General features: G+C 49.7%; 1 protein-coding gene across 1 annotated transcript in view; it reads right to left on the bottom strand.

Moving 5' to 3' along the window:
- The window catches only part of PRTG (protogenin), a 91,678-nt gene extending 85,834 nt beyond the window's left edge, over nt 1-5,844 (bottom strand). Inside the window, 2 exon segments of the mRNA XM_056347763.1 lie at nt 4,711-5,013; nt 5,757-5,844. Coding sequence (XP_056203738.1) covers nt 4,711-5,013; nt 5,757-5,844 — 391 coding nt within the window.
- Between the last annotated feature and the right edge of the window lie 8,638 nt (nt 5,845-14,482).

The raw sequence follows: 14,482 nt of genomic DNA, 5'->3' as shown, positions 1-14,482 counted from the left end.
TTCCTATCTCTTAATACAAGATCATTGTCTACAACTGTCATTTCACTTCCATCTCAGTCAAAAACCACTTCTGCTCCCTAACCCCACCCTTCCATCTCAGGATTTGCTCCTCTATCCATTATCATTTAAAGTAATTAAACACACCTTTGAGGTCTACATGCATTTGGAAGACACCTGAAATGACAGATTCCATACAAACTGATAACTGTATTGTTAGACCACGGCTGTTAATCCCTTCATTTAGGGCAAGACACTAAAACTAATTAAAAAAAAAATATTAGTAGCAGAAGGGCAAAGTTTTTGCCTACACACATGTTCCACAAAGACTTTAGTTTGCTGAACATCTATTTTTGTGACAGTCTAAGTCTCAGTAGCCTTCCTCTGTCCCCACTAAGTCTTTCCACCTCCACATCACTCCTCTCAGTTATGCCAGTGCAATCACTGTGAGTGGCTCCATGACAAACCGCATCAGGGAACTCATTTGGGTTAACACCATCTTTTGTTTTAATTCTATTATTTTAACCCAGATCAATTCCCTGTTCAGTTAACCACACGTGCAGCTGTGCCCACACAAGGAACAGCACAATGCAGAAGTGGGAACAAACAGCTGGAACTGCTAAGAAAACATGACTGTCACAGTACAGGATAAGGCTCAGCTGGATGCATTCTTAAATGCAAGTATTTAAAAGCAGAGCAAAAGATGCTACTTGGATATTAAAACATAAATATTGCTCATTATTGGCACAACAGTGGGACCAGAAGTCACATCACTGCCACAGCAGGTAAGCAAAATTGCAAACCCTCCACAAAGTATACCCTGCTATGTGTAAAAGGCCCAGCGTTTTGCAAACTGCAGTGCAACACGCACATGCAGTTTCCCTCCAGCAGCATGTTCCCAGAAACCTTCCGCTTGCACAACCTTCACTCTTGCGAAATGCAGAAGTCTGTACATGAAGAATTGGGCTTATGTTTCCTGTAATCCACAAACATTAAAATCAATTTAGCCAAGTTACAAGAGAAGAAAGGGTTATCTAGGAACTCTCCTACCCAGTTGTATATATCCCATCCAACCCTCTTAAGACTTCAATTTCCAGTTTTTGTGAAAAGGAAATAAACGAGCACCCTGTCCAATCACTGCCCAAAGCCCGTGTTGCTAGCTTCAGAGCGCGATCCACCTTCTCCATTTATCGTTAACACCATCTCCTTGGAAGTCTAGTTTTATTTTTAGACAGCATCTTAGTTAACTGTGGTAAAATAGTCGTAATTTAAAAATGCAGGAATACAAAAAACTCAGCTTGTTTTTTTCTGGCTGATTCCAAGTTGTACCAAAAGTGTTAAGACTTTCTCCACAGTCTACGTTCCTTTTACATTCCATTCGAGAGACCTCTCTTATTAGCACAGGCAGCAGTAAGTCGAATTTTGAGTAACTCATACTCTTTATTATTAGTGTTTTACCCCCACATGTTGCCTCACAAAAGAACCACACAGGAACCTCCTCCTCTCCCCCCCCCAACAATAACCCTGCTTTGGAAGCAACTACAAGCATGTACTGAAACTAGTATTTATTTTTACCTAAGCAGTACCTCAGCCCCAGAGTTTTCTTTAAAAAAGTAGGGGGATCTCACCGAAAAAAAGCCCTAAATTAGTCAAATTCTTTTGTGCATGGATGAACAACAGGAAAGCAAAGCCTTGGGGCCTCTGGGGAGGAACCCTGTCCCTGCAGACCTACTCTGATGTGCTCGGGAGATAAGGCTCCATAGTGACACTTAAGGAAAGGCCTGCTCACATTTGAATTTCTGCATTCCTCAAGAACAATTCATGGCAATCACTAACTTTGCAGAGGAGCTACATGAAAGCTTTGGCCAATGAATGAGGGTCATCTGCTCTTTATCACAAGGGTAAACCTCATCCTGGCCAGTTTCTAACCTTTTAACCCTGTGAATTCTTAATTTGCACATGAATAATGGAATTCTTGCCAAGAGTGCAACCTTCAGCTTCCAGTTCCTAACTTTAGAAACCAAGACCTGATCTCCTTGTGTGTTCAAATCTTAAACTCTTGGACAGATTAAAGTTTTTGATTTCCAAATGCCACACTAAACATTACAATTCTGAAGCAAAAGATAAGCTTACTGGCAAAAGCTCTGACCAGGCAAAGTAAAAGAACATCCTCGCGCCCTGCTGCTACCAGTGACTGAAGAGAGAGAGTTTGCTTTTTTCCTCCAAAGAAAGAATGCCCATTTAATGCCTATTCTCCACCTGTTTAATATGTATAGTTCCTTCTGCACCCTGACCACAAGGTAATTTGCCTTCCCAGCAACACACAACTGCTTCTAAGCAAAATTGTAAGCCTACAAAATCCCTCACAAGACTTTTAATTTATTTCACTTGAAACATCTGTGAAGTCTGATCAACTCACGATAGCAGGCAGAAACACTGTAAAAATGAGATATAAAACTAATTTTGCGCATGTGTTATGGGCTTCAAAATATAACGATACAAATTACTGCCTTATTTCACAGTTTCATAGTAAAGATGACATTCTGAAACCAATCAGATTGGAGTATGATTCAAAAGAGGCGGCTGCTACATAGCATAACTCCATGTTTGGCCACTATTAACCACTTAATCGCTAAGTCAACAGCACCTACTGTGATCATTATGGATCCACAATCTCTTCCAGTTTTCTCCAACAGCCATAGGAAACCTTTCAAGTATGCAAAGAAAAAAAGAAACCTTTTGTCACAGTCTGGGGGAGGGGGCTGCAAACTAAAAGTCTCTCTCCACAGCATGCAATCTGTTGGTTCATAACTCTTCCTTGGCGAAGGTCTTTCATTATCAAAAAATCAAAACAAAATTAAACCTTCTTTCTGGTGAAATAATGTGCATGTGAGAAACAAACATTTATAAAAGTTCAGTAGTGCCTGAATAAAACCAGATACTACAAGTATATTACTATGCTGTACTACGATAGTGCTCTGTACTACTTTTCCAGAAGTTCTCTGATACTGAGCACAGAGCTTATACTGCAATGTCTCCTATTTAAAAGGGCCCTAAATTTTCCACGGTCCTACACATGGGATCCATCAGCCACTGCTTTACTTTATATTTATTTTTAAAAAAATAATCTTATCCTCTTAAGAAAGGTTTTCTTCAGCCTGTTAATGAAACCCAATGATGTGAATTTAAATAACAATACTAATACTTCATTTTTCCCCTTTTTATGCAAAGTACCCAAGAACTGCTTGGTCTATTAATCCTGTATATGAGTAAGATGCCATGACACAAAAGTAGTAAGGTTTCTGAAATCAAGAGTTCACAGATCAGCCTCTTACAGCATGTGAAAACCTCATCGCGTACTTGGAGCCACCTGCTTCCAGGCTGGTTTTCAAATGCCCAATGCTGTCACTCACTGGACAAGGAATTTCACACCTTCCTGGGATATCTATGGACAGTTTTTATACTCAATTCAGAAGCACACAGAAAAAATGACAGATGTTAACACTGAGCCATCTTTTAACGTAACTTAATGTTCCAATTGCATTAACCAGTTTCAGACTGAATTTGGTAAAACTTGCAATTTACAACTAATGTCAAGTTTCCATTGAGGTATCAGCACCACAGTTTCATGCAACTTGCTACTGAGAAGAGGGTTGAAGAGGTCAAAGGAAGCCTTTTCCTATTAGATTAAGTTCATCAGTTGAGTCCTATTATACAGGGAACATGAGAAGACTACATAAACTGTGTACTCTCTGCATTACACTTCCTTTGCAATGACTCTGTGTACCTCTGGAAAGCAAAAAAAATCATAGAATCATAGAACAGTGTTGTAGAAGCAGTCTACTGGCAAAGCTCTGCACTGGCATAGAAAGAGGCACGGCATCCAGTTCCCAACACGCATCTATTCCTCAATACATTTAAAGATGCTAGGAAAACAGAGAGCAACATGCACTCAGGGTCAGAATGTTAAAGCCATAAAGGTACTTACACACAACTATTCCCTTCGCCATTCATCCAGCAGCAGGGAGTCACCCTAGAAACGTGACTCTCACATCCTAGTGGAACCACCTAACAGGCCCTTATGGTCTGTTCCAGAGGAATCCCAAAAGGGACAGCACCTGCATCTGCTTGGCTGAACACACATTTCAGAAAAGCAAGGGCTTGGTAATATAACCCTCACGGGTGCCCAAAAAACCTTTCCTCTCTTTCTCCTCCCAAAGACAGCCAGCTCTGTTAACCACTCCGCCCTACCTCAAGATGACACAACACAACGTCAAGCTATAGAACAAAGAATCATATTTTTTTTTAATCAGATTTGCGAATAACCCTTCTAAGGCTGCCTGAACAGCAACTGGGAAGCAAGACCCAGGGCTTCTGTAGCCCGTTGCAAGCACAACTGCACATCACCACCTGCTCTGGACACCAGTGACCCACATGAGCTGCCCACACAAGGCACCACTGCCCACGAGGTCTCACAGGTGGCTGCACTGCTTCTGACACATCACGTCCTTGAAAAGGGGATACCACAAGTTTTGCTCACAATCTTTAAACACTTGAAATAAAACCAAGGTTCTGCAGAACTGACTCGCACTTTGGGGTTTTTTTGTAATTTGTCTTTTCAGGTACACAATCAAAACAAGAGGTCTGTGTGGTGTTCCGGGAATTGCTGTCACAAACTCAGGAGCAGGTTAACAAACAGGCGCAGAAACTTACTTGCTAGTGTGAGGTGGCTTTTTTGACTGAGAATGGCCCCATATTTGTTCAGAGCTAAACACTGGTAAAATCCTTCATCAGTCAGCTCTCCTTTCTTTCCTTCCACCTCACTGATATATAACGAGCCGTTGGATAAGGTGTAGATCCGTTCACTTTCAGATACTTTGCCTCCATTTTTCAGCCACGTAATAGTTATAGGAGCTTCTCCACGGGCTTGGCAGTCTAAAACCACCGGATCCTTCCTTGAGACAGTAACATCCTGAGGCTCTTTCACAAAAAACAGTTCGCTAAAGCACCACACTCCTAAGAGAGAGGGAGAAAGACGTCGCCTGTCAGTAGGATGCGCCAGTTGCCGAGCGCACTGGCGGCGCCCCCGCACGCCGTAAGCGCTGTGGAGGGCTCCCAGCCCTCCCAACTGGGAAAAAACTCCGGAAAAACTCCGGGAAACCCGCGGGGCCGGCTCCAAGCGGAGCAAAGGCACCACGCCGTGCAACACCCAGGCGTTCGCCTCGTTTGCCAACGCGCTGTGCCAACGGGCCAGCGAGCCAGAGCCCGCACCGCCCGCACCGGCAGCGCCTGACCCCGCGGGGGCGGCCGGGCACCGGGGACCCCCCGCTGCGGCGGGGCTGCCGCACAGGTGCGGCCCTCGCCGCGCCGCTCGCTGATTTCACCGGCCCGCCAGCGGAGCCGGCGCGGGGCGGCTCGTAAAAGGCTGATTTTACAGGGCATCGTTAGCGAGAGCCCCGCGCCAGCGAGCGGGGGGGCCGCAAACCGCCCCGCGCCCCGCACGGCCCCGCGCCCCGCACGGCCCCTCAGGCATCGCGAGGGCGCGAGCTCGTGGCTCATTAACGGTCGCTCCGGCCGGGCGCGAACCCCCCGCGGCCCGCTCGCGCCCCCTGCCGGCGGGGCGCCCCCCCCCACCCCCGCCCGCTCCGTCGCGGCGCGAACAAAGCGCGGGGCCGGTTCCCGCTCCGGCCGGTCCCGCCGCCTCGGGGTTGATCGAGCCGGGAGCGGGCGCGGGCGGACAATGGGGCGCGCGGACCCACCTGGCAGCGGGAGCAGCAGAGCCCGCAGCAGCGCCCGCAGCAGCGCCCGGCGGCGGAGCGGCGCCATTTAGCGGGAGGCGGCTGGCATGCCCCGCCGGCCCGGCCGCCGCGAGAGAGACCGGTCAGCGGCCGAGGGGAGGAGACAGGGGACGGACGGAGCGGCCCCGGCGCGCCCGTCCCGGCCCTACTCTCCGCATCTCGTCTCCATTGGCCTTTGGGGAGGAGAGGGGCGAGGGGCCGGGCTGGGCGGGGGGCGGGGGAGGGAGGGCCGCGGCTGGACGGGGCGGGCCGCGGGGCGGGGGGCCGCGGCGGACAATACCCCGGGGCGGGGGGGGGCGGCAGGAGCCGCTGGCCCCGCGCACGAGGGGCGACGGGCTCTGGCGCCATCTGGGCCGAGTCCCCCCCTCCCGGGGCGGGGGTGCCCGGCGCAGCCCCCGCAGCCGCCGCCTCTCCTGGACAGCGCGGGGCCCCGACGGCGGCTCCCGGGCCACGCGCTTCGCGGGTGGGTGGGGGCTGAGCCCCCCCGGCCGGGGCGGGCGCTGCCGGCCGTGCCCCCGGCGCAGGGCCCCCCCCAGCCCCCCGGTCCCACCAGCAAAAGGCGCGCTGAGCCCGAGCCGCCCGTACCGAGGTGCTGTGCCCGAACCGGGCTGCCCACGGGGGGCACCCCACGGCGGGGGGGGGGGGGCGGGGCAGGTGCAGCGGCGCCCCGGTTCGGCACGGCACCCCCGCACCCCGCTGAACCGGGCTGTCCCGCACCCGCCGCTGACTTTTTGCGTGCCGCTCGCACACGGCGTGCCATTTTGTCCGCCGCTTGCCGCTGCCCCCTTCGCACAGCACCGGTAAAACCACTTCCAGATGGCCGTGCGGGGCAGGGCGCCGCTGCCGCGGACCAGCCGCCCCTCGCTCCCTCTGCACCAGAAAGCAGCCCCAGGTTTGCAGCCGCCCCCAGCCCAAAACGCAGCTGCCCACGTGCCAGCTAAACTGCAAGACGTACGGAGCGAAGCGCTCCGCTGCCGGCACCCTAGGGCCGGTTTGTACGTGAAACACCGTCAACTCAAAGGGTGCCGCTACCATTGAAGCTTTCAGCTTCCCCCCCATGCTTGCAGAGAGTGATTTCTAAGCTCTTTTTTTTTTTTTTTTTTTTTTTTTTTGTCTGTGCAGAGTTCTAGTTTCTAAAGTTACCGCCGAGGAAGGCATCTTCTTACTCAGCACATTTGCCCCCTGTTTGCATTCATTGTGAGAGCTGCTGACTTCAGTGACAGGCAAGTTTTTACAGCTTTTTGTTCCTGCCAGCACTGCAAAGCTCACAGAGCCGCGAGCTGGCAGCCAAGCTTGGTCCTTTCTGCTGCATCATCACCGGCACCGGCTACAGCCTCAGCCCGTGACTCCTCCAAAAGCCTTCAGGAGAAAACCAGAGCTATCTAAACATGACATAAGCCATAGTTTGACCTATATCACCTTCCTTACTTGTCAAAAATACATGAGCAGAAGAATTGAGCTTGCTCTGATCTTAGCACGAGTTTTCAGGAAAAGTAATTAGGAAAGATTTGCTTTACATGCAAATCAGTTACCCAAAAGGCATCCAGGCAGTTTCACAGTCACTTTGCAGAGCAGAACCGCACGTACACCACTGTGGTGTCCAAATAGGAGCAAATACAGCAACAGGATCCACTTGATCAGTTAAATCTCCCCGGTGTTCTATTTTAGGCAGTCAGAAAAGCGTGAACTATGAAAAAGTGTCACCAGTAATGTTGTTTATATTATTTTTGATAATTAATGATTAAACATTCATTCTTTCATTCTAGTGGCAAACTCACGACTTCCATTTGCAGCTCATGCCTGTACGCTACTCTCTCCTGCTGAACTCTGGTTGATCAGAGTGACCTGAATTTGAGATTTCCCGGCGGAAGATGACAAACACCAACAGGGAACGCCTTTCCCAGCAACGTTCCTATGCCATGTGCTTTGATCAGTTGGTGGAGAGGCTGAAGCTGTCCCGGGTTAGATGCAATGTTATTTCCCTGCAGCCCTGGGCGCAGCAGGGTGCTGCTTCCTGCAGGCACGAGCGGGTGCTGTGCTGTACCACCCAGCAGCGGGCACTACCCCACCATCCCAGGAGGGACACCCCCTTGCCCTATTCACTAGCCCTTTCTGAAGCAGGAGTTGGTCCTGGTAGACCAGGGGACATAAAAAAAGCCCACGGATAGAGAGCAAGCTGCAGTCCTACTTGTGGGCTGGTTTCCATTAGCTGTGATGTCTGTGCTCTTTCTGCTCTATTCTGCCGTGGCGGGGAAACTGCTTTACCGTCTCCCTGGACTATGCTGTGCCAGCAGGAGGCTTTGACTCGTGAGATCAAATGCAATATTTGTCTTCAATGGCTTAACAAAGAAAAGTGCTTCCCGCTGAAGCGCTCCTTGTGCCTGGGTCTGGGCAGCTGCAAACACCGACATTTCCATTTTCACATTTCTGTTGAGCAAAACAAATAATTAATTCCCTACTAGAATTAAGCAGCCCTGTAACTAGAAGAGCATAAATTCTCCCTCCTTAATTTGCTAGAAGTCATTATGTTAACACATTTTCCAGTAATTAATTGAATTAGAGATAGCGCAGACTTGCGATAGCATATCTACATTCATACTTCACTGCCAGCTAGTAAACCCATTGACCCACAGTTTAAAGGCACCGCCAGCCATAACTTTGTCAAATACTCCGTGTTAGTAAATGTGGAGCCAATAAACACAATTATCTACCTGGCTAGCCATCTCACAGCAGCATTACCTTGAGAGAGCTAGAATGGCTCTCCAGGACGAGTACAAGGTATTGCCAGCCAACATGAACACAGCTGTGCCTACTTTGCTGCAGGGCAGCAATTTTTCTTCTGTCACCAACACCGACTTTTTTTTTTGTTTGTTTGACTGTATTTTTGGCATACGTGGAAAGCTATGCAAACTTCCCGGATTTGTGGTTCTTTTCGTACCCATATAAACCCTTTTCTATGGTTTCTCTTAGCTTTTGGGGTGTGCACACGCTGCAGACATCTTGCAAAGAAATAATAACTTTTAATACTTCAGAAGTCAGCTCCTCAATGCCTTAAAACCCAAGTCACTAGTAAGAGCTCTCTTTGAAGTGCTACTGGAATATGGCGTGCTGCCCGGGTTGCTGTCTGTAAATAACCTGATGTACCTTACGGTGCAGTTTCACCCTCAGCCACGGCAAGCCCAGGTGATGTGTTTCCTGAAAAGAAAGATTTTAACAAGCAGATCGACATGAATAGATCTAGCTCAGGGCTTTGCTCCACTGCTCTTCTGCGTGCGTGTAAGGGCAGCTGTCAATCCATCCAGGACTGCTAAACTGGGCTGGGGCTGTAAAATCCAGGATTTTGGCCCCATTATGAACCAGCAAAGAGAGAAAGGGACTTTCCCAACATGAACGAAGTGAACGAACGTATGACCATGGTGTTTATACGCCTTGAAGCATTACTGACATGCAGAAAGGGAACTAACAGGCAGGACTCTTCCCTGGGATGGAACGTAGCAGCCTCAGGAAAAGGAAAGCATCTGAAAATTCACCTGTAACTGGAGCTTCCTAAGGTGAACTCTGCATTTATGGGATGTCTGCAGCCACAAGCCCAGGGTGGAGAACGCAGTTTCTTTCCAGGTTAGAATAAGGTTTTTCTTGCGTAAGACCAATTTTATTTCTTTCACCTTAAGCCAGAAATAGTTCAGTTTGGTCTATGGTCAATTTTGCACTAAGCATTTCAGCCCTACCTAAGAAAAAGAATAGCACACGTTAGCTCTCATTCCTGCGGTCTGGGAAAAGCAGTCACAGCAGCACGGATGGTGTTTGGCACGGCCACAAACTGCCCCAGCTGGGTGCCCACAGGCTGCCGTGTCCCGCCTGACCTCAAAAGCTCAGAGATGGGAACGTGGCTTTGCCCACACGATCCATTCCCCTGGTTTGGCATTGCACAGCTCTGCTGTAACACCATAAGGTTGTGGGACGGAAAAGGACAGGGGTGAGCACCCATGGGTGGGAAACAGGAGAGGTGGGGAGAAAGCTGCTTACAGTGGTCTGAGGGTCCCCGCTGGCACATATCCTCAGTTAGCTGCTGCCTATAAGGGGTAGTAGTAGGGTCCAGGAGCCCAAATTCATTTTCAAACCAACATAAAACCATTACTCCGGTCCCCTCCCTGCTCCCAGCCCCACAGGCTCAACCCTCCCCTGGTACCAGTGCCAGGTCCCAGCTTGTCCTCTGCCTCTGCTGGCAGGTCACACGGAGCTGCCGTGTGTCACCGGTGGCGTGAAGCAAGCTGCGGCTACAGGCACCCGGGGTGCAGGGGGGGGTACAGTCACCACGGGCAGTTTAGCACTGCTGCGGCAGCATTGGAGCGGCTGTCATTTTTCAGCGCAGGCTGAGAGCAGCGGTAATTGCCGGAGCCCTATTAACTACAGGGGAATTATGGCAATTTGCACCGGCTCAGCGCTGCCTTCAGCCGGTGGAGTCCTCAAGACCCAGCTAACAGGCTGCCACCACGCTGCACCCCCGGCGGGGTGTCATTAACCCTTCTTCTCAGGGAAGCCCCTTTTTTCTTTACAGTTCTTGCTCTGAGTGTTTTTGATCTGGTGTCACCGTAGGCATGTTTAGACACTTTCTTGTTTCTCATGCCAAACTCCCGACCCAATTACAACTGTATTCACAGATGTACACTTCGTGAAGCTAACTCTATTAAGACCCACCATACAAATGTTTACTTTTGGCACATTTGGTCACTTAGTGGATTCTTGCTTCATTTTGAACCTGCGTACAGTTGCCATCTCCTTTGCCTTCTCAAAGGAGAGTCACTCCTTCCCCGAGCAGATGGGCAAACACACCTTGGGATGAGCCCTCGGGATGCTAATGAACTTTCTCTCCAGGGAGCCTTCCTGTACAGGAACAGCACACCTCCTTGACAAAGGGATTTTAACACAGATCTCATCTGGTTATAAACCAACAAACACCAAAGTGGAAGGAGTACAATTATTTGCTGCTCTAGCAATTCATTTTCTTTCTTCCTTCCAGCTACCTTCCGCAACAGCACTCTGCTGGCCCGAACTGGTGGGTGCACCTCAGCCAGGCTGTTCCACAGTGCCCTGCAAGCAGCCTCCCGGCCTTCACCCTCTCTTCTGGAGGCTTGTCACACCAGAATGAAAAGGGACCAGGCCCTGAGTTTCAGCAGGAGAAAGAGGACTCCCCACCATCCACCCCTACTGCTGGAGGCAACCGCAGGCAGCATGGAAAAGCAGCCTCGCAGGGATCTGGCAAAGTGCATTTCCTCGCTCTGCCGTGCCTGTTTGCTGCTGCTGGAAGGTGGGAAAAATACCAAAGTGTTTTTGCTCAGTCACTCTGTTGTTTCCTAGATGGAAGACATCATGTCGTCTTGGTACATTTAAGAAACCACACGGCTACAGAGGGAGAGCAGGCACCTGAGGGCAGAGCTGATCCCACAAACACTCTTCCCCTTGCACACAGCGTAGAGCTCTTCCCATGTGGACTCTGGGTTTACCACAGCTCCATGCTCTTTCTCCCAGCCCTCACGCTACAGCTGATGCTCCTCTGCCTGCAGTGAGCTCCTCTGGGCACGTCACCTGCCAGAAAACTCTTCCTTTTTTCCACAGAGCTTGCTTTCTCCTGGTTTGTCTCTCTGCAGTGTAAAAGGAATGGTGAAACGCCAAGGGTTGCGACATGCAGCTGAAGGTGTGGCAATAGCATGGGCCAGCGGCTGCCCTGGCTCAGCTCAGCCAAACTGCCATGAACGTTTCCCAGGCCAGGGCAGCCTGCACGCCTCTGCCGTGCCTCCCTGGGCTCCCCCACGAGGTGCTGAGCACTGTTTACTACCCCTGACTTCAGGGATGCTCAGCATTCCTGGGAGGTAAGCCCTCGGTGCTCGGCTGGCTTGGGACCAAAGCGACAGCAGACAGGCAGTCGCAGCTGGAATTTGTGCACTGAAACACTCAGAGTAACTTCATTAGGGGTTTATGCATATGTGGAAATCGCAGCAAGGAGCAGGAAGGGCCAGCAGGTGAAGAAGAGCTGCCCCATAAACTGCATTTGCAATGTATGTATTTTTTAATTGGCTGAGTACAGTCCCCCCCTCTCAACCCATTCCCCAGTAAGACAGCAAAACAAAATCCTGGAAATGCTTCAGTACTGTACTCCGATGTTATCTTCTATAAATCGAAGCGTTAATACACTGGGTCGATACAATAAGTATCAAACTAAGAATAACTGCATAGAAAGAAAGTATCTCCTAGGTTACCACTTTCTCTGTTTGAATCTACAAAGGAATCTCACGAACCTTCCAGACAGAAGCAGCTTTTTGTTAGCGTCTTTCTTGCTTATCATGACAACCCATGTTCGGCAGCTATTTGTTTAGCAACAGGCATGAAATACAGTCTCCTTTCATCCTTGTGTAAGTTACCTTCATTCTGCTGTTACACCAAGAAACAGGCAAACTGTTTCTGCCTCTTTTCCTCTATATGATTGCTATCAGGAAACAATTACTGGAAATAAACCAAATGAAAACCAAGGCAAATCAGCGACTGACTAGCAGTTGGACAAACTGCTGAATATACCGTGCTACAGATACCTTTTTATTTTTGCTGTGAAAGCTTGCAGCCCTTTCCTTTGTCTTTACATTCTCAGCTTGTTAACAATGCAGCCTTTCCTCTTATCTGCAATTTATCCCAAGGAACTATTAAAAAGAAGGATTGGAGGAGGCTTCCTGCTGCTCTTGTCCCATTTCATCTCACAGAGACATAAGGAATTGCTGGTCAGGGAGAGGCCACTTGGCCAAAAGCAGCCTGTGCCCCATGGGTTTATCTCCCCTCTGCCAGCGCTGCTCCCTCCAGCTCTCTGCCCTGTCACGGGAGAGCGATCACCTCTCAGGAGTGTGAAGATAAACAAATTTGAAGCCTTCAAGGCATGTTCCCAGCACCTCCTCCCCCTCACATGCACCCAGGCTCTCGCCCTGCAAACACCCCTGCACACAACACTGCTTTGGGGATGGATACTGGGATGTTTGAAGGGCCACGGGAAACTGGGACTTACACCAGAACCGTTCCACCAAGAATTCAGGCTAAACCGCTAAAGGCAACACCCCGGTGCAAGGAGCAAGCCTGTGTCAAGGCGCAGCCAGCCCAGGGGAGCCAAAGGCAGGCCACCACGGGGGTCATTTCTTTTGATACCAAAATTACCGCCTCCATCAGCTGCAGCCACCAGGATTTTACCTGGTTTTTATCTCGGCTGGGCTGTGGGAGTCACTTGGGAGCCCATGGGGATTCCTCGTGTTTTAGAGGCTCTGGAAGAGCCGCCCGCCCGGTGCTGGGCAGGAGCTGAAGGCAGGAGGCACGGCTGGATCACAGTGCTCTCAGTGGACTGAGGGGAAGCAGAGCAGCACCCCAGTTCCTCTCCCCACCCACATTGCCACTAACCTGGCTCAGGTCTCTATCTGGCCCACACTGAGGCGCAGCAGGGCAAGAGGAGCTCAGATGCTCCGCTGGAAGCACACCCACAGGCACCCTCCCTTTGTTTGATGCAATTCAGCGCTTCGAAGCTTGCTCTGCCTCTGTTGGGTTGGCCTAAGAGCTTGCACAGCTAGGCGAGGAATCAGACCAGAGAACTGATCCTGATGGAAATGCTTTGGGGTATACAAGGACTTTTTTTGCTGGAATCAAGTCCCTGGTTCGGTTTAGTATGTGGCATCCATGGATGAGCCTGCATAGCGCATCCACCAAGGAACCCGCAGTTAATGCTGCTGGTAGTGTAACTTGGTTTCCGCTGTGCTGCTATCCAGTATCTAATCGTTACCTCAGGATTATACTTGCTAAAGGCTAAATAACATTTTGCTGTCATTTATGGTCAGATACCTCTAGAAAGTCACAGTGGCCAAATGACATAACTTGTATTGGGCAAATAATACACATATCAAACACACAACACGCGCACACCAAAATGTTCATCTTAAGTAAAGAGGAAAAAGTGTGTGTGGTGGTGGGGATGCAGAGTGGTGATGGTGGAGTTTTATGGTAAGTTTTTGAGTTAAATTGGCCTACTATGCTCAGCTGAGGACCAGGCCAGTGCAAGCCACTGAGTGGAAATCCCATCTGGAGCAGCTGGGGCCACAGGTGCATCCCATTCAGCATCAGCAAGCTGTTGCAGCATTGAAAGCACGATGCCTTACCCTTACAAGAGAAAAGAAAACCTTCAGCCCAGAGCAAGCAGTCCAAATCCTCCCCCGAGTATCAGAACTCCTACTGGCTTGAGGAGGGGCAGAGATGGACAAATGCCCTTTCCAAGGCATCCTGAGCAAGCTGCAGCCCCTCCCTGTTAACACCTCCAGTGTGGGATACCCCCGGTCACATCCTGCAGCTCAGCTCCCCACTGCGTCCCATGCCCAGCCTGCAGCCCCAACTGTGATCTGTTCCATCTTCAAGTCAGATACAGTCTGATTAGGATTAATTTCTTTCTACAGCAAGACATCAACTGATCCAGCCTGTTTGCACCTTCAGAATCAATTAAATAGCCAGGCTTTCTCCAGTACAAAAAAGTATTTACATGATCAAAATGTTATTCACTTTCCGAATTCAGGTTTACATAAGCATGCAAAAAGATTTCAACTTCACCTCTTTTTTTATCTTTAAAAAATTGTAGACATTTATGTAAGTAAAAATTTGATCTTAAAATGGTT

The sequence above is a fragment of the Falco biarmicus genome, chromosome 7 (genome assembly GCF_023638135.1).
Source record: "Falco biarmicus isolate bFalBia1 chromosome 7, bFalBia1.pri, whole genome shotgun sequence".
Classification (NCBI taxonomy): Eukaryota; Metazoa; Chordata; class Aves; order Falconiformes; family Falconidae; genus Falco; species Falco biarmicus.
The sequence above is the reverse complement of the archived record's forward strand: the minus strand, read 5'-3'. Positions and strand labels throughout refer to the sequence as shown.